This window comes from Maniola hyperantus, chromosome 12 (genome assembly GCF_902806685.2).
Source record: "Maniola hyperantus chromosome 12, iAphHyp1.2, whole genome shotgun sequence".
Lineage (NCBI taxonomy): Eukaryota > Metazoa > Arthropoda > Insecta > Lepidoptera > Nymphalidae > Maniola > Maniola hyperantus.
The window spans coordinates 12,984,512-13,006,697 of NC_048547.1; the positions used below are offsets into that span (position 1 = coordinate 12,984,512).

At 35.8% G+C, this 22,186-nt stretch overlaps 1 protein-coding gene across 1 annotated transcript in view; it reads left to right on the forward strand.

Moving 5' to 3' along the window:
• Positions 1-4,918: 4,918 nt before the first annotated feature.
• LOC117986847 (alkylglycerol monooxygenase-like) overlaps positions 4,919-22,186 on the forward strand; it is a 41,827-nt gene continuing 24,559 nt past the window's right edge. The window contains 2 exon segments of the mRNA XM_034973770.2: positions 4,919-5,221; positions 11,664-11,840. Coding sequence (XP_034829661.2) covers positions 11,682-11,840 — 159 coding nt within the window. The 5' untranslated portion in view covers positions 4,919-5,221; positions 11,664-11,681.

Here is a 22,186-nt window from a genome sequence, read left to right on the forward strand (position 1 = left end):
ATATCTATTACTATAATGAGAGTCAGTCAGCTTTTATGTACATAAAAGAAAAACTGACTGACTGACTGGCTGATCTATCAACGCACAGCTCAAATTACTGGACGGATCGGGCTGAAATTTGGCATGCATATCTAATAAGTACGACATTCACTAAGGATTTTTGAAAATTCAATCCCTGGTAAAACAGAAGTTTGAAATTAGTGTAGTCCACGCGGACAAAGTCGCGGGCATAAGCTATTATAAACGTCTAAAAATATTCAAGTTAGAAAATTACAATAGATGAATAATACTGACTAAGGGTCCATTCAGACGGACCACACTGAGTGGTCCGTGGTGGTGTGGACCCCACAGCATCACGATCGCTACAACCACTGACAACACTACAGCGTCAAAAAAGTCACAAAGCAGTGGTCGTGTTTTTTTATACAGATACAAGTTAGCCCTTGACTGCAATCTCACCTGGTGGTAAGTGATGATGCAGTCTAAGATGGAAGCGGGCTAACCTGGAAGCGGTACTTATGGCAGTTTTTAGTAAACCCATGCCGCTTTGGTTTCTTTGGTCAAAAACGTACTCTTAATCGAGTCGTAAGCAGAAAGTTATGGGATCCTTCCGCTTTATTATTAGAAGAAATCTCCCATATAAACCATTATGTACCACTACCATTATGGTATTGATGAAAATAGGTCAAGACCCCCAACAGTGAGGAGTATGACATACAAAGGGAGACAGAGATGTAGGGTTAAAAGCTCCGATTACGCTTTATAAAAACATAATAAATAGTACGTCTAAAACTTGTTTTCAATTCACACACGATTTCTTCATTAAATAACGAATGACCTCTTTTTAATCTAAACCCTTTTCCGCCCGGCGACAATTCTCATTCGTAAAGGCTGGTTTGCACTAGAGCAGACATGCAACAATGTGACATGATAAAAATTGAGACATTGATTTTGCAGCACAGAATTTGGAGAAAGTACGGCAGTGTAAGACATAAGGTAGGTACATAATAATTAAGGAACATAAAACATTCTCAGTGTACAGTCAGCTGGGACCAAACATTTTTCTTATTTATGCCGAGACTAGCTTATGCTCGCGACTTCATCCGCGTGAACTACATAAATTTCAAACTCGTGTTTCACCCCCTTAGGGGTTGAATTTTTAAAAATCCTTTCTTAGAGGATGCCAACGTCGTCATAATATCTATCTACATGCAAAATTTCAGCCCGATCCGTGCAGTAGTTTGAGCTGTGTATTGATAGATCAGTCAGTCACCTTATCCTTTTATATATTTAGAAAAAGATAGTACCGTGTTGTACTAATTAGTATATTTTCCAGGACGAAAAGTAGCCAATATCATTCTCCAGGTCTGTAGATCCACGCAAAAATCACATCGATCTGTTACTCCGTTGCAGCATGATTGAAGGACAAACCACTTTCGCATTCATAATATGGGTAGTGATGCGGCCTGTAGCATGCCGCGATGTCTCACTATGTTGCTCTGGCGTAAATGAAGCTTTAGTTCCGAGATGCTATTTTTAAATTTTAATGATCGAATTATTGTTTTACTTTATTTTTCAACGCTAAAATAGACAGCAATTACTTTATAAGGTTCCGATTATGATTTATTACGAATCCGTCCACGATAATTATTATTCAACGATAAACAATACTTACCTAATAACAGCTTTCTGTTAATTAATAATAAGAATAATTTACTTTCCAAGATCAAGAAAATGACATTTCAATTGTTTATATAGTAGAGCAGAGTCTAGAAATTTTTTTAAAGCCACAATACAAAATAAGAAGAATAGATTTTTTTTAATAATTAAAATGATGAGCAAATGAGCAGGCCTGATGTTAAGTGATAACCGCCGCCTATGAACATTTGCAGTACCAGAGGAACCACCAAAGCGTTGCCGGCCTTTCAGGAATTTGTTGGTCCGAGCCTTGAATAACCCCATGTTGTAATCTAATGGGAACACCGCCGAAGGGAGTTGATTCCACAGTTTGCATGTGCGTGGAAAAAGGATCTGGCACAACGGGCGGTCGACGTGCACCAGACACCCAGGTGCGGGTGAAATTGTTTGCGGTGGCGGGTGGTGCGGTTGTAGAAAAAGGAGGGTGGAATGAGATCAAACAACTCTTCAGAGCACTCCCCATTATAGAGGCGATAGAACACGCAAAGAGAGCTTTAAGAGAATTTCTATAATACCTAAACATTTTCAAATAGTACCTATTGTTTTTGAATGTGAGTGTAAGTGAAATAAACAGATAGACTTTTGTAAATAATTTTTATATTAGTAGGTAATATCTCTTCAAGGTCGTACCATCCTGGGAGTAGGTATTATTTCGAATGACATTTTCGAAGACCACTGCGTTTTAGGGTTCCGTTGTAAAACAAGGTAGGTATACCTTTTATGTACTGTGCGCGGCAGATAGTCAGAAAGAAATCGACCTTTAGAAGGAGATCGCGGATTTGTAGAGCACTGTCTCTGTCGTTGAGTCCGACAAAACGTCATATACAGTGCGACAAGGCTTTCTTGGCACTTGAATGACATTGACAGGGGGGCGCTGTTAGAGAACAAAAGCTTAGAATATTCAAACGAGAACAAAGGGGACACTTGACGGCAACTTTAGTTCCGATTTTCGCCACGCGCTAATATAGCCTTATCGCACTGTAGGTATGAGTGACAGAGACAACGCTCTAAAAAGCCGAAATGTCTTGTACATTACTTTCTGCCCCGTTTTGTAGCGTTTCGTCACGTCCTTCTTCGTCTATCAGTATTTCACAGCCATTTTAAAAAGAGCTGCATTGATATGTTTACCACCTGTTACAGCTACGCACATATTTAATTACGGAGGACAATTATTGACACATTACCCTGTAACTATCGAGTTAGCTTACATCCCGGGGAAGGACATAGGCTACTTTTTATCCCGGAAAATCAAGAGTTTCCACGGGATTCTAAATGACCCATCCGTTTTTAACCAAATTTATATGAAACTAGAGGATGCCAGCGACTTCGTCCCCGTGGACAGACTGACAGACTACTATTCATACTAATATTATAATTCCAAGTTTTTTCGCATTTATAATTACAACTATCGTGGCTACGGAACCTTCCTCGCGTATCTACCTTCCTTCCTCATACAATATGTTCCGATCGGCACTTTGACTAGTTTTATTTTGTAAACAACATTTTACATTATGAAAGTAACTAGTAGGTACTAAAGCTTAAATCAAAGTTATCTTTTAAAATAGGTATTAACCCTTTAATTGTTTTAACTGATTAAGGTTTAAAAAAATATCAGGGTCGTTCTTTTCATTCATAAATGTAAATTTGAAAAAGAACAAAATGTGAAGCGGAGATAGCCTAGTGGTTAAGAAATGGGCCTTCTATTCGGAAGGCCCAGGGTTCGATTTGGGACATAAACCTCTTGCTTTTCAGAGTTATGTGTATTGTAGGCAATTATATAATATTATAAGTCCTTGCTATTGCTAATGCGCATGGCCGCCATTTTAGTGACGTCAGCACTAGACTGAAGTTTCGAGCTGATGGTATATTTTTATTTCGGCTGACGTCAAAATGACGTCGTATCGATGTTAATGAGACATGTTTCCAGCGTAATAGCAATTTGCGGGACTTATACCACTTGCTTTAAGTGAAGGAAAACATCATCGTGAGGAAACACGCAGGTCTGAGAGTTTTGCATGGGTACGTTAAAGACCTGGAGAGTGGCATAAACCACTTTTTGAAAACCTACATCCACGCGGACGAAGTCGCAGGCATTAGCTAGTACAATATAAATTCTTCAATTTATTTTTTAAATTCAGATACAAGTTAGCCCTTGACTGCAATCTGACTTAATGGTAAGTGATAATGCAGTCTAAGATGCAAGCGGGCTAACCTGGAAGGAGTATGGCAGTTTTTTTAAACCCATACCCCTTTGGTTTCTACACGGCATCGTACCGGAACGCTAAATCGCTTGGCGGCACGGCTTTGCCGGTAGAGTGGTAACTAGCCACGGCCGAAGTCTCTTACCAGACCAGACCAGAAATTTAGAAATTATAAAATTCCAAACCCCTGCCAGGAATCGAACCCGGGACCTCCCACTAATAAGACCACAGCGCTCACCACTGCGCCAGGGAGGTCGTCAAATTCTGAAACAACATTCAACATTCTGAAAGTGACAACAATATAGGCACAGAATACATAATTGATATAGGTAAGAAGTAGGTAGGTACTATATACCCACATAGTACACATAACGACAGGTAAATGCAGTGTCGGTGTTAAAAAATATTCACAATATACATAAGTATATTTGACTTGTTTACAACGCATAATAATGGCGGAGGCACGACTCTTACTACAATGCTATTTAAATTTAACCCTTTACTGCATTCGACCAAAACAAAACAAATGCTAAAATTTTTGTTCAAAAATACCATTTATTTTTATTTATATAATCTTAATATATTCTACTTCTAATGTTCATCATAAAATGCATAATTATTATGTTACATAACTCTTCTAATAATAAATCAAAAAATGTAATATATAATTTGTAACATCTGTGATGGAAGTAAATGATAATCTATCTCTCTTATCCGATGGAACTGACATCAAACAACCAACACGATAACATCTCCAAATATTATCTCCAAAATTGTAGATTGGGTAAATTCCGTAGTTATTTAAATATTTTAGTGCACACAAAAAAACATCTAAAGAAAGCAAAAATTCTAACAGCAGATTCGTTTGAATTATGCGAAAATAGGAATTGAATTGTATTAACGGTCTCAAGTACCAGATAAAATAAAAATGTGTTTCAAACATACCCGGCGAGCGAAGCGTTAATTCGGTTAGCCTATTAGTGTCAGCTATTAATACAAATAGGACCCGCTGAGTGCCACTTGCCAGCATTGTATGTCATACTTGCGACAAGAACGTGCGCGTGCGCCGCGATTAACATATTGGAATTTTAAAATCGATATTTATAACGTGAACATCGATTTTGTCTGAACTTTTATTGAGAATTTTCATAGACATTGAATTTTTTCGCACTTATTATTACTATATTATAACTTTATCAATCTTTAAATAGTTTTTGGATCTGAGTGGTACATTTTCATTTAGACTCCTGTGTTTTTTATCGTGTGTGATGATATCTTCAGTGTAGTAATACTGAAAATCTGCTAAATTTTTACTTTTATTTGTAAGTATTGTTTTTTATATTTAATATTCATGCACTTTCTACATTTTGATAATTGTTATAACGCATCTTTTTTTTCAATGTTTTTTTCAGTAGGTTGGTATAATTTTTTTTATCATAATACTACTCACAGCTGATCCACCCGGCTTTGCTCGGGTGAAATTTGATATACATGATAGTTAGCCTATATTACTTCTGAGTTCTGGATAAAGTAGCTTTCTAATGGTGAAAGAATTTTTAAAATCGGATCAGTTGTTTCAAAGTTTATGGATTACAAACAAACAAATCTTTCCTCTTTAAAACATTAATATAGAAGTAGGTAACTATGTAAATATACTATGGCATATACATTTATATAACTATGTACATCTTTACATGCTACATTACTATTTCCATATTTTCCCACTAAACCATTTACTTACTAATAATAATTGTCAAAGGCTATATTATATACCTAGACTGCTTTTGAATAACATATTATTATGTTTAGCTTAAAAAACGTTTATTACTTCTATTAAGATTAACGTGGTCAAGTAGGTAGGTACTAAAAGTTCAACGGCAGATAATATAATTTTACTATCGGATTTAGGGATGATTTACATTAGACCGTGCTGTTCCCGGGCGTGTCATGTCCAAATCACGAACAAGATTTAAATTGAAAGTTTAATAAGTATAATAAGTTACATGGCCCGAAAGATTGAGCTTGTTCTTTTAATGCTAATCATCCCTTACTTTATATAAAAGTAGCGGAAATCCGGCGTGTGCTAGTGCTACTACGCTAAAAAAACTCTAAAACCGTCTTCGCATTATTGCCTTTCTAGTAAAACTGGTTTGGGGCACATCGATTGGATTTTTTTTGCGTTTTGTAGATATATATTAAGATTAGTAAGGTCTGTGACTTTATCAGTGTACAATTAGGTTTTCAAAAAACCGTGGAAACTATGTGATTTTTCGGGAAAAAGTAGACTACATACGTCGCTCTCCAAATGCAAAATATTCCGTCGATCCTCCGTTACTCCGTTGCAGCATGATTGAAGAAAAACAAACAATGAACGTAATAATATTATGGGTGGGTATTCCAATACGTGCCTCGTCCGAGTATCCTATTTGTTACAGCTCGTGTCCGGCACGGTCTAATGTGAATCACCCCTTACGAGGAGCAAATATACAAAACATGCTTTCATTATAGAAAATTGCGACGAACGTGTGTGGTAATTAATATCTACTCATGTGGTAGTTCATAGTATTTGAAGACCGGCAAATTGATAACGCGTCGATAACGTCCCGACAATTTTATATCGCATTGTTTTTGACTCGTTATAATGAGCATTTATAATAATCGGTAACATATTTTTGTTTAATTGAAAAGTTATAAGTGGTAGGTACCTATTTGGTAAGTAATTTTGACACTAAAATTTGACATTAAAAATATAATTAATGCTGGGACCTTAGAGTATGTAAATCGTTTTCTTATTCCAACCGACCTTATTACTTTAATTAAGTAGATAATATACCATTTTGACATTCGTATTCAAAAATACGAATATTATGTCGCATGTTTTCAAAAATTGGGTTTGTTAAAATGTTTTGAAACCATGGTCCATGAAAGATTTTTCAGAAATTCAGTTTCTTATACATTATATAAATAAATTTATGTCAATTTATCTATAATATATTTTTTATTTATATTAAGGCTTAAGCCTTAATGGAACGTACTTTTTATCAAAAGTCCAGTCAATGTCAAAATATATATTATTATGTATGTACCTATGGTATGTACGGAGAAGATATTGACGATAGGTATGATGATTATGTACACTGTATACAAGTTATACTGTCATGACAAGTACCATTATCTTAGTAAGTAAGTATTTACCTGTTCTACCGTGGCTGTTAAGACCCATTGTCTAAATATATAAAAGGAAAAGGTGACTTATGACTGACTGACTGACTGACTGATTGATCTATCAACGCACAGCTCAAACTACTGGACGGAACGGACTGAAATTTGGCGTGCAGATAGCTATTATGACGGAGCTTGTGGCTTAGGCGTCCGCTAAGAAAGGATTTTCAAAAATTCAACCCCTGATTCAAGGATGAAAAAGGGGTTTGAATTGTGTGTAGTCCACGCGGATGAAGTCGCGAGCTATTAATATGATTATAAAGTTATTATTATTAATATGACACAGTTATGAATATATAGTTTTTGTAATTGGGAATCTGTCAAAATGTCAAATTTATTCGAAACAAAGTTTTTTTGGCGGTTGTCAATAATATAATTTAGTAACTGAGCGTAGAGACCAATTAGAGGTTTAATTACGCTAGGAGACCCGTGACGTTAGGCCAGATCGCAGTCAAGGGTTAACTTGTATCAGATTTAAAAAAACTTTGAACCTAGAAACTTACGACATGTCCGGTTTGTCCTTGCCATTGAGTATTTTTACGTAATTTGCTGGTACAGTGACCCAAAGATAATCTTGACCTTCGGTACCAGAAGCTACCACTTATCTGTCTGAGAACTTAATCTCGTAGGTATTACGATTTTGGTAAAATATTACTTAGATTTCGGAGTTATTTTTACATGCTTCAATGGTGAAGAAAAATATCGTGAAGAAACCTGCATGCTAAAGAATCCATATTCCTTACTAATATTATAAATGCGAAAGTGTGTCTGGCTGCTAGCCTTTCACGGCCCATCCGTTCAACCGATCTTGACGAAATTTGGTACAGCGATAGCTTGCATCCTGAGGAAGGACATAGGCTACTTTTTATCCCGGAAAATCAAAGAGTTCCCACGGGACTTTTAAAAACCTGTGCTTAGTACTGGTTCGGCGATGAGTTGAGATCCTGATATAATAGGTACCGGGATCTAGATAGGTCAGTGAACTTGAATAACAAATGTCACTGTTATTTATGGCATCTACATTATGTATGAACCAATTTGAATATTTTGCAAAGTACCTATGAGCAGTGGCGTGCAACTCATAGAGGCATAAAAGCGCTGCTTACCCAAGAAATAGTTAACTCGGTTGAAATTGCTCAATGCTCATTATCCTTTGACTTGCTTACCTAACGACTGCTTACCCTGCTTTTAAACCCTATGCACGCCACTGCCTGTGAGGTATTTTGTTGAATAAACATAGCTTGTATAAACGGATATAATAGTTTGTGGTCATTTTATTACTATATTATTTTTATAATGATGCCTGTGTGCCTACAGTGTTTGATAGTTTTTGAACATCATAATAGGTATAAAATCACGTCAATCCGTTGCTCCGTTGCGACGTGATTGAAGGACAAACCAACAAACCAACAAACAAACACACTTTCTCATTTACAATATGGATACTGTAAATAATTATAAAATAAGAAAATAAGGATATATATTATATGTATCATATTACAATGTGTCATTAAATGTGTGTCATTAATTTTATACATTACCTGTTAGTTTATAATTATAGTATGCACATATAATAGGTACGTGTGTGTATAATTATATTATGTATACAACAATATTATGTTTCAAAGTAATTATGTTGTATATAATTCATATATGTAATTTATTAGAAAATTATAGTCATAACAGTAAAATATATTTATCTTCATGCAACTATGTTTAATAAGTAGTTAGTAATTTACTCCTTAAGTAATAAATAACATCTATAAGGAAGTAAGGACTGGGTGTCTTTACTTATCTATTTTGTATGGGTAAAGAATACGAAAATACTTTTTATTAGATAGGTATTCTTCGAATACCAGACTCGAATATAAAACGATTTGATCAATTTATTTCTTCACGAGCATATTTCCCCAAAAGTTTAGGATTGCTTTCAATAGATATATTCTGAACCTATTTCTTCCAAACTTTTAAATATAACAATTAAAATTATTTTAATAATTAAATATAATGATGAATTAAATATAACTATTTACGTTAGAGATATTTAAAAAATATTGTATTAAATACATTATATGCTAAGAACTATTAATCTTATTATTTCAATCAACTGATATATGCAATTAAACTATTTTAAAGAGGTACCTTTAGGTAAGATTTATAACTAATTTTAATAATAATAAATATCGCGAATAAAAAAATAACATTAAAAAACCTCGTAGGTAATAGCCTACAAATAACTCGGGAAGAAAGGAAAATTTATTCTATCATAACAGATTACTTATGAAATTTTTAGATCATAAATCTTGGTAAGCTCGAATGACTTGACTTTATTCCGCGCTTTATTCTTGAGTTTGCAAGATTGCGAAGGTTTTTGTGGAGCCTAATTGAAAATGACGCCAAAGTTTTCACTTCGAGGACACTTTGAAAAGACGTCTTTGATTATGCAGCAGCCTTAGTATAATATGATGCCAAGGCAATAATTTCCCGTGGGACTTGATTTGTAAGTGTTTGAATAAGCTCGTCGGTCAGTTTCCTTTTATTGTCCTTTGGGGTACCCTTCCCTCCACGTTCGTAACCAATTTTTCGTAACCAGCTACGAAATAAGCTTAATACTTCGTCTTTTCGTAACCGGTTATTAATCAAGAATGTTTTATCCGGGTTTGTAACGGAATGAGATTAATTATCTTTTTGTAACTGGTTAATAATCAAGGGTAATCAGGTTCGTAACAGACAATAAAATTGACTATATTTTCCAATTCGGCTATAAAATTGGTTAATTTGCCCATAAAATTTGTCACTTTGACAAATAAAAACGAGTTTTAATTTTATAGTTAGTTACGAACCCGATTAACATTGATTAGTAACCAGTTACAAAAAGACATTAACTTTATAACGTTACGAACCCGGATAAAATATTCTTGATTAATAACCAGTTACGAAAAGACGAAGTATTAATCTTATTACGAAAAATTCGTTACGAACGTGGATGGAACCGTTTCAAGATGGTTTCAAGTTCTAGTCACCATGTCGGATCATCCCCCCAATTGTGTAAGAATAACCATTTCATGGCTATCGCAATCGTCAAGAAATTCTGCCCTTTGATTGGTTGATTTGCTGTTTACATTTTTTTCACAGCCAATCAAAGGGCAGAATTCTTGACGATTGCGATAGCCATGAAATGGTTATTCTTACACAATTGGGGGGCTGGTCAGCGTATTTATGTTTCTGGTGGTCTAGTAATTACTGTAACGTTCTGTTCTGCCTCGATAGCGGATCAAACCCAGGACCTCGTGCTCCTGGGTTTGATTCCCGCTTGAGTTCCTTAGCTAGTATAGTACCTGAATACTAGTATTTTGTAAAATTAAATATTAGTCAGTGGACACAAGAGCATAAGTGGCACAATGCCCAATCGTTCCAAGAAATAATTGTTTTGCACAAAATTATACAATGTATAATCTTGAGAACTCATTAACTGTGTAATAATTAAAATAAATATAATAGTAATAATTACAACCGATATAGAATTACAAAACATTTATTTTTCTCCTCACTAAGGCCACCTGGTCGTTGACCACATAATTAACTACTAATTAACCGCGAACAGGTTACACCCAAGGCCGATCTGAGATAAATTTTAATCAGTTGTCACCATGATTAGATAAAATGCATTTAAAGTTTTCACTTGACATCGTTTGAGTTTATGTTACGCAATACTTTCTGGTGGCAGTCTTCGGCCGTGCCTAGTTTCCAACCTTTCGTGAAAGAGGTGCCGTGGCCTCTAAGCCATTTTTTTTAATAATGGCGAGCAAACGAGCAGGCGGGTCATAATATGTTAAGTGATTACCGCCGCCCATGAACATTTGCAGTACCAGAGGAACCACCAATGCATTGCCGCCCTTTCGGGAATTTGTTAGTCGGCCCCTTGAATAACCCCATGTTGTAATCTAATGATTTGGCGTTACCAACACCACAACCGATAGGGGTATGGGTTTAATATACTTAACTACTAACTTACTACTAAAGCAATCTAAACAAACGTGATCCGTGAGAGAGGGAGAGAGAAAAAAAAGAGAGTCTGCGCAAGTTGAAAAGTTTTGCCCGAAAAAATCTCATGAAAGAATTTAAATTGCAAATATGAAAGCGCGTTGCTAAAAATGTAAAAGATACTTTCATATTTCATTTTGGAAGTCCCATAACTCATATTCATGTTTGTAGCATTTGAATGATTTGTAGATATTTCTGTACGTATCAATAAAAATATTTCTGAAAACTTTTTAACGGCGGTCTGTCCGTCACTCACTCCATACAAACGTACTTTGGTTCTTATTTAAATACTAGCTTATGCTCACGACTTCGACTACACAAATCCCAAACCAAACCAAAATAACAGCTATCTGCATGCCAAATTTCAGCCCGAGCCGTCCAGTAATTTGAGCTGTGCGTTGATAGATCATTCAGTCAGTCAGTCAGTCAGTCACCTTTTAATTTTTTATTATTTAGATAATAACATCACATTTTTAACGATTTTTTGTATCTTTTCAGGTAAAATAGAAAAAGAAAATGGCGGCGGAAATGTCGTTCGCCAACGCGACAGCTGACACCGGTTTCTCGGACGTGTTCGCGAACCATATGAAAGGGCTGGGAAGAATGTTCTACATACATTCGCCTAAGGAACAGTTGTATGAGAAAGTTGAAGATGTGCCTAACTTCTTTAGACAGGTAAGACAGTTTTATTGTTCACAAGCATCTCTACATAGTATAAAATAAAGTCACTTCCCACTGTCTGTATATTATATGTACGTATGTATGAACGTGCTAGATTAACCTCAAAAGTATAGAGACAATAGAGTCAGGAATCAACCTACTGAGAGTCTAAACCTTAGTTCGTTATCAATAAGCTAGGGCGTGGTTGTAGGTAGGAGACAAAATAAAAGATTGTATAAGGAAATAAACTGTTTTATTCAGGGAAAAACTCCCTCCAAATCAAAGTTTATCTTTACCATTACTTATTGCTTTATCATTAAATAATTTATTATTTCCTTTAAGAAAAATCTACCGCCAGTTCGTAAAAAGCATATTATCTACCGAGAGAAAGAACTGGCAAGAAAAAACTCGGTGGTGTCTATTTTGAAATACCAATTACACATTTGAACAATACATAAATCAACATACATAGTACAACAAAAGAAATATAAAATCAACAATATTCGTACCTGTAGGTATGTCACAGCTTCTTCTTAAAAATAGGAAAATTAATGATTTCTACCGTCAAAGCAGAGCCATTTATAGGCTGGGATTAACTCCCACCCTCTGTATAAAAATATAGTGATACCATGTAAAGATTAAATTCAATAGAGTCAATAGAGTTTAAACTCTACTAAATTTATATACTTTAAATACCACATTATACTCTATTTAAATCTACAATTACTTTATTTCTAAAATATAATAAAATCTTAATTAAGTTTCGCCATGTAAGTACCATAGATTTGCCATTTATAATCTGTTAATTGTTCTGTCACGTCTGTAGTATTTTTCTATCATTTTGACGTGCCTCTGTTTACAAATAAAATGTCTATGGTTTAGAATTAATTCTTAAGCAAAATCTAAAGAGTTTAGTAGCAATTTCAAGAAATAAATAGCAACTCTAACCATATATCTTATAAACGCGTAGATCTTTTAAACTACGCAACGGATTTTAATGTGGTATTCACCAATAGATAGAGTCATTCAAGAGGAAGGTTTTAGTTTAATTTTCAAAAAATTAGAGATCCCTAGGGAAATTGATATAATATGAATTAGGTCGGAAAAAATTGAGAGTTTCCGAGGCGTGCGCTGAATAAATGGTCAAAGTTATACGAAAACAATGCATGGTGAAATTGTTTCTCTTATAAAGTTCTACAAAAAAGTCCGCGATAACATGCATATTGTATCTTTTAAGGTTGGCTCACAATAATCGATTTTATGATCATCATCTCGTATCTAATCAATTCAAAATATTCGTTACTTTATTATTAGCTTCAACCTAGAACGCAAAAACTAAACACGCTCAAGGGAAGCATAATATTTCAATTTTAATGCACTTAAAAGAAAATTTCGGCGTTGTTTTCCCATAATACTTATATAATAACATTGTACCCAAACCAAAACCAAATTTTATCAAAATCGGTTAAACGGATGGACCGTGAAAAGCTAGCAGACAGACAGACAGACACACTTTTGCATTATAATATCAGTATGGATTTTGTACCATAAATAACAAATGAAATACTCAAGGACAATTATAGTAGGTATACTAATCTCTTATCAATTTAGTTATCTACGTTTATATAGGTTTCCAGCTTAAGTAGTTTTATTAGAAAGTCAGTTTTATTCTTTTAAAATTTTATTATTTCTATTTTATTGCTGTTAGGTATTTGACCCGATATAATTTATTTCATTTTATGGCGTCCTTGATCTTGTTAGATATATTAGAGTTTATTCTAATTTATTTAAATTGCTTTTTAATATTAATTTGACGATAATATTATTAGCAAGTCTAAGATTATTGAGACATGAATAATTTATTCATTATTATTTTCATTTATGATGGATAATAATAGACGCAAGACATCTTCTTGATATTATGTGGTTACTTGATTTATACTTTTATTATTTTATAAATGTAAATTTTTAAATGCGTTTTAGCAAAAAAACAAGTTTTTCTTCTATTTTAGAATCAAAGGTTAACATGTAGGTAGGTAGGTACCTAATCTCAAAATAGTTATTTTGCACTGCGCAAAATTTTCTTGAATAGGTAGTAGGTAAATAATTAATAGTTTTAATGATTTATTTGAAAATCAGAATACTTAGATAATTATTTATTGACTAAATAATTATATTTAGGTGTACTTTTAAGTAGATACTAAATTTTCTTGCCACAGTGCTACGGAATAGACTTTAACTAAACCAGTTTAAGAAATGGGCCTAGAAACCTAAAATTTATATTTTTGCTTTACATTTTTATGTGCATAAATAGTAACTATATTAGTGTGGATTAATTTGCGAGATTAGAAATCTAAAGTTTATCTTTCTTTAATCTTGCAATCAGTTTTTTATCGGATATTAAATAAAATGCAAATTTTTAACGACATTTTCATGTCGCACCTTTACGGAATTGTAAAGCCATTATACATAATGTATTACAGCCTCAACATCTTGTTTCCAAGGACTAGAAGTATCTAGTGTTTCTAGTTAACTGTGTCTTTCTAGAAGGTCTCTTTGTACAAATAATGCCGCATTTGTAACGATCCATCTTCTGAAGAAGAAGTAAAAAATTGTCTGTCATTCAATGCAAAATGGACAGATAAACTGATGCACTGGACAAAAATTTGGCGGTCCCTTATTTCATTATGGAACCTTAAAAATGCACAATAGCCCTGTCACAATATAGTGAGTCAAAAATATGGATTTTTAATAGAGTTAATCACAGTTACAAATGCATTTCACAACCTAGTAATTACATGAGTATGGTACCTACGTGCAATGCCTTACCTCTCGCGACATTGGAGGTCGTTGAACGTTGGAGTCGATACACCGAGAATGTAGTTCAATGTAGCAACTAGTGAGTCCATACTGGCACACCACTGACACTTCATTTAATCATCTACTATTGAAATTGACAGCGCTAATCGAGCGGGACAAGGACAACGCTGTACTATTATGCATACCCTTACGTTGCGGGCGCGGTGCAGTATGTTTCGCTTCTATACGTAGTAGGGTATTCTTTGATGCTGGTCTGTTATTAATTACTATACACTGCTTTTCAGGGTTCCGTACCTCAAAAGGAAAAACGGAACCCTTATAGGATCACTTTGTTGTCCGTCTGTCTGTCTGTCAAGAAACTTACAGGGTACTTCCCGTGGACCTAGAATCATGAAATTTGGCAGGTAGGTACATCTTATAGCTGACATTTGGGGAAAAATCTGAAAACCGTGACTTTAGGGTTAGATCACACAAAAAAAATTAAATTGTGGTCATGAACTAATAATTAGTATTTTCAACTTTCGAAGTGAGTGACTATATCAAGTGGGGTATCATATGAAAGGTCTTCACCTGTACATTCTAAAACAGATTTTTATTTATTTTTATGCATCATAGTTTTTGAATTATCGTGCAAAATGTCGAAAAAATAAGACTGTAGTACGGAACCCTCATTGCGCGAGCCTGACTCGCACTTGGCCGGTTTTTTATTTATTTATTGACTCCTAAATATATTATACTAGTCATATTTTAACTACCTCGTTGATCTAGTGGTTAGCATGTTCGACTGCAGATGACGATGTCCTGGGTTCGATTTCCGATCGTGAACTAGGAATCAGTCAAGATTGTACCGATTTTAAATGCTTTTAAAACCTAGTTTAACCTAGTTCCATTTGAAAATATGACGTACTTACTTACTTACCTATATAGTAGGTATATACCAATGTACAATTCAATCATCAATAAACAAATCGCTAAATAATGACATTTAATCAACGGAATCATGATTACAAAGCTATATAATAACAATACATTATTGACTCGACGGTTTTTGTTGCTAACTGATGAATAATTATTATTTACTACGTTTATTATTTATTCCTACGTAATCTTGGTGAAAAAATTATACCATTAACCTACGTCAAGGAGGCCTGGTAGAAGGATTTTTAATTTTATGGCTTATTTTGAAAATCATGGAAAAGGCAATATCTGGCAATAAAATAAACTAATATGGCCTTGTTTAACTAATGATAATTTTAACAAGTTTTTTGACAATCATCATCATCATCATTATCAACTGATATATAGACGTCCACCGCTGGACATAAGTCTCCTTTAGGGATTTCCATACTCCACCCGAATCCAGCACGCAGTGCTTCAGTTTGATTAAATTTAAAGTACTTAAATACTAGCTTATACTCGCGACTTCGTCCGCGTGGACTACACAAATTTTAAACCCCTATTTCACCCCCTTAGGGGTTGAATTTTCAAAAATTCTTTCTTAGCAGATGTCTACGTCATAGTAGCTATCTGCACGCCAAATTTCAGCCTGATCCATCCAGTAGTTTGAGCTGTGCGTTGATAGATCAGTCAGTCACCTTTTCCTTTTTAACCGACTACAAAAAAGGTTCTCAATTTACATTTGTTATAAAATTTGTTTCACAAAACCTAAGTTTTCGATCTTATTTTCTTTTTAAAATAATTACTTTGTTCAATAGGGAATGATATACCGAGCACTTACCCTTTGCGCCAGCTGCAGCATAACACCCTGGGCCCAGGTCTTCTGTGTCGATAGCACCCTATTTTTCACATATATATTGTCTTGAAAAGAAAGTGGTCACTGGTTTCAGTTAAATCACAATCACAACACATCGATTGAGTCCAGATTCCAGAAATTAATTTGTTTTGCACTGGAACGCGTGCTTATCGATTATTGCAGTCGATCTGAGAGATATGATGGCGCCGAATCGCCAATCAGAAGGACGCATTGGCATGCGTTGCATCGGCGCTAGGGGGCGCTCGACAAACCAACCCAATGAACAATTACGAAAATAAATATGAGATAAATTTGCTAGAAAAAATCCTCCAAATTATGTTGACCTTAAAATATATTCTGTTCCAGTACGGAACATGCCGCTCGCCTTAAAAGAACGTAGATCTTTTAACTAACTTTATGACTAAACTTAACAAAACTAATGAACTTAATAATTAAAAGAATAATGGTTAAAGCTAAATATATTATGTTTTAAATTTAACTTTAAAATAATTTTGGGAAAATTGAATTATTGCTCAGGTAGAGGACAAATTTTAACGACAGGACGTGTGAAAAGGGGCTTGCCATATTTCAACGTCACAACTCGCGTTACACCGTCCGATCCAGGATGAAGGGCGTGAACTCTAGCCAGGCACCATTGCAAAGGAGGCAAGTTATCGTCACATACGACGACAAAAATGCCTTCACAAATAGGAGGGCCGTTATTACGAAACCACTTGATACGCTGTTGAATATCATGCAAGTATTCGCGGCTCCAACGGTTCCAGAAATGTTGGACAGCTTGCTGTATCCAACGCCATCGCGTAGGTCTGTTAGGTGGGGCATCTATCAGTGAAACATCAGGAACGGCTGTAAGAGGTTCCCAGATACAGTAATCAACGAAAGTTTTAAGAAACGGACGTTCGGATCTCATACGTGAGGCGGGCAATATCCCCATGGAAGACTGAGTTCGCACAGGGCTCGCACACAAATATTTGACGCGTTTATGTATTCGTTTGTGAATCGCGTCTCTGCCGAATAGTGTCCAATTTTGATATAAGAAATACTGCATCGTTTTAAAACTGGCATGCACTAGCACGTCATCAATTAATGAATTGATAAATGCGTGTTTCTTTGGTAGAATTAACTGATGTTTCGAGTTGTAAGTGAGTAAAGTTTTATGTAATCGTTCGCCAACACGTAAGCATTCATTGTCGTCTAAGAAAGGATTTAAATGTTTTAATATATTGGAAGGACAATGTCCCTCGGAAATATTGATAATTTCATCACCGGAAGTGGTCATTTGAATAATTTTAATTAGTCGGTTTAAAGCAAAGTTCCTCTCCTGGATAGATACATGATTGGAACACGAACCTTTATTTTTCTTATATTTAAGGTAAAATCGGAACACAATTGCCAACTTTTCAAAAGAGGAAAATCTCGAAAAGAAATCATAATTATCAGACTGTGTAATTGTCAGTCGTAGCTTTAAGGAAGCGACTCGCGTTTTGCCGAGTAACAGAAAGATTGAAACTTTAACGAGTTCATTATTGTGACGCCAATAAACACACGCCAGGTATGTTCTTTCAGTGGCATCGGAAAAGTCATTTAAATGAATTACATTATTCGTGCCAGTAAAAACATATCGTGGGATAGACACGATTTCAGGCCGCTCGCCATGAGTGTCGGCGGGCTGGACAGCGGCCATTACGGCTGGTGTGTTGCTATGCCATTGGCGTAATTCAAAACTGGCTAACTTACAAAGTTGAATTGATTTGGATTGTAACTTAAGAGCCCTTTCGGCGGTGCTCTCACTTGACACAACATTGTTAGTAAACACGTAATTATTTAAAAACTTTGAACCAATATGAAAAAGGTCTGCTTCGTCACTTGCGAGATGCTTTATCGTACGCAAAGCAAGATGCGGCGTGACGGTACATAGGTGAGATTCACATATTTTAGGCTGTTCGGGACTGAATCGCAGCACGACTCTGGTTCGCGTGGTGCTGAAGTCTTTAGTTACGCAGTGATACGAAAGCTTTAATTGTGGATTGCATTCTACATCTTCCCAAATAGTTTCTTCCCGTGTCATGGACCGCTGCTCAGGGAAGGATTTAAGCTCCCGAAACTGTTGCAAATAATTGTCATTAGCAAAGGAGCTCCAGTATGCATGAATGTCATTTGAGCATGAGTTAACAAACGCACGTGGGGGGAACGAATCGAAGGAAAGCTTACCTGACAACAAGTAACCGAATACACTATTTATAGCTATCGGCGTGCCAGGTGGACCAGAGATGGTGTTGTTTAGTAAAATTTCCGATAGTACATCTGCACCCAAGATTACCTCCACTGGTTGTGGGATATGAAAGTTAGGGTCTGCCAAACTTAGGTTTTTGATATGTGCCCACTCAGTACGAGGTAAAGGCGCACTAGGCATTTGTGAAATAAGTTTAGGAAATATCATTGCATCAATTGGTATGACTGGTTTGTTTTGATTTCTAGGGGTGATATTGAACGAGACTATCCCCTGTGGATAGACAGGTTGGTCATCTCCAATACCGAATACCGGTACGTTTATTGTTCGTCGCGATAGACCCAACCGCTGCGCGCCAGCTTCGGTGATAAACGTCCCCTGACTACCCGTGTCGAGCATACAGCGAACGGTCCCGCGGTCGATGCCGTCAACACACACGTTAACGAGTGCAGTTGATAGCAATACGATATGAGAGCGACCCTTAGAAGCCGTGGAGCAAGCATTAATATCGCCGATATTATTGTCATAATATTTAGAATCACAATTAGCGGCAACCGGGAGCGAGGAGCCGGTATTGCATTCCTCCTTAGAAGCACTATTATCGTCGTGTGTAACACCGACAGCTGTCAAAACAGTGGGTTTTTTTTGAGATAAACAAATCGCACTGTTGTGACGATTAAAACAGTACTTACAAACAAAGCTACTCCTACAGTTTTTCCTTTCGTGTTCCAGGGATAGGCAATTTTCACAGACGTTTTTTCCTTGTACAAATGCATATCGATCTTGTGGAGAAAGATCTAAAAACCTTTTACATTTAGATAGGTGATGAAAGTCACCGCAACAAATACAGACCTTATTATTATGAGCATAAGGTTGCGATTGGCTAGCGGACTCATTAACGTTAGCGGAATACGAACCGCGCGCGATGCGACTCGTGTGAGTCACAGGCGCGGTGGGACGGCCAGCGGAGGCGACGGCGGCGGCGGCATAAGCATTACCGCGCGTTTGTGAGCTACCTACTAGGTTATCGATAAATTTTGATTGACCCGTAATTTCACACGCAGCGAGTTCGCGTTCAAGAAATTGAATGAGAATATAAATGTTTGGAATTTCAGATGGACTAGCCAACGAAAGTTCAAAACGTTTTCGCACGGAATGCGGAATTTTTCGTAATAATAAATTAAGCAATATAAAACTCCAATGTTTTACGGGAAATTGCATCGTCTCTAATGCCTTTATATTTTCTTGATAGATATTTAACAATTCCCGAAGGCAAGATATTTTTTCTGAACATGGTTTCAAATCCAGAATTTTATTTATGTGTTTTGATGCGATAACTCGTTTGTTGTCGTAACGAGACACCAAAGTATCAACGGCAATTGTATAATTATCTTCCGTTATAGGAATAGATTTTATTAAGTTATACGGTTCACCCTTTAAAGTAAGTAATAGGTATCGGAATTTTTCCACTTCCGTGTAGGCAAGGTTGTCGTGTATTAAGGAACAATAAAGATCGTAGTAAGACTGCCAATCGGTTGATTCACCCGAAAATGATGGCAGGGGAAGTTTTGGTAGTTTATCGAAATGGGTACTAGAAAATGATGGGCGTTGTAAATAGATGCTAGATCGTCTACGCTCTTCATCCGTTTTTTTCAATTTATTTGAGTGTTTTAAAATTTCAAAGTAACAGTCATTAAATTCATTGCGAATGTCTAGTTGTTCCTCTTTATCAAAACACTTTGCCTTCATTAAAGTTCTCTCGATTTTAGTTTGAATTTTTATAAATTTCCGATGTTGAGCGGTTAAGTCAGGTAATCGCGCACGAAACTGTTCTTCATCGGAAACTAGATCTAGTGTCCTTCGTAGCTCCGAAATAATTATTTCTCTTTCGTAAATATCAAACGCTGCGGCGTCGGCCATATTGCGTAGGTAACAAAATGCACCGAATTCGAACGCGTGGGGATTGATAGTTTACGTAAAGAACACAAAGTATTTCTAGAAAACACAACCTGGAGGTTTATAATGCGGTTCGAGGCACCAAAAAATATGTTCAATAGGGAATGATATACCGAGCACTTACCCTTTGCGCCAGCTGCAGCATAACACCCTGGGCCCAGGTCTTCTGTGTCGATAGCACCCTATTTTTCACATATATATTGTCTTGAAAAGAAAGTGGTCACTGGTTTCAGTTAAATCACAATCACAACACATCGATTGAGTCCAGATTCCAGAAATTAATTTGTTTTGCACTGGAACGCGTGCTTATCGATTATTGCAGTCGATCTGAGAGATATGATGGCGCCGAATCGCCAATCAGAAGGACGCATTGGCATGCGTTGCATCGGCGCTAGGGGGCGCTCGACAAACCAACCCAATGAACAATTACGAAAATAAATATGAGATAAATTTGCTAGAAAAAATCCTCCAAATTATGTTGACCTTAAAATATATTCTGTTCCAGTACGGAACATACTTAATCCTTTCGACTTTATAATACCCACAAAAATAACGTTTATAGAAAGAGTCGGGCTTTTGAGACCCAACCAGGCATATGAGCAGTTAAAACGCATTATCATTTATAGCTACTGAAAGCAAAAAATATAAAATGAGAAAAACAAATATGAGAAAAAACTGGTTATGTAAGAATAAAAACACAAATCACGCCGTTGATTCAATGCTTTTTGTTGCTAACTTATTATTAACCCAACGTAAGCTTGGTGAACAAAATACCTACGTCCTGGTATGCAGGGGACCTGGAAGTAGATTCTACATTTTGTGGATTATTTTTAAAAATCATAGAAAAAGTAGGTAGGTACTACTAACTGAATATCCTGGTTTTACTTGAGTGGTATATCTTCAAACCGCTTCTTTGTGAGGTCTATGACTTACCTGCAAAATTACTTACAGGTTTCTGGGTCATATTATGGTTTGAGCGGTACTTCGATGGAATCCATACTAATATTATAAATGCGAACGTGTGTCTGTCTGTCTGCTAGCTTTTCACGGCCTAACCGTTCAACCGATTTTGATGATTGGTACAGAGTTAGATAATATCCCGGGGAAGGACATATACTTACGTGCAAAATTACTTACAGGTTTCTGGGTCATATGGTTTGAGCGGTACTTCGATGAAATCCATACTAATATTATAAATGCGAACGTGTGTCTGTCTGTCTGTCTGTCTGCTAGCTTTTCACGGCCCAACCGTTCAACCGATTTTGATGAAATTTGGTACAGAGTTAGCTAATATCCCAGGGAAGGACATAGGCTACTTTTTATCCCGGAAAATTAAAGAGTTCCCATGGGATTTTAAAAAACCTAAATCCACGCGGACGAAGTCGCGGGCATCAGCTAGTAAAGTTATAAATTTATAGTTCAAATCAAAAATAGTAAGTTTTTTATATTTTTCATGATAATTATGATATGATTATGACCATAATAGATAACACAAACTTAAATTTTGTGAATCAAGAACTTCATTTCATTTAATTAGACGGGTTTATTTAGATTTAACATAATTATTTTGATTTCTTAATA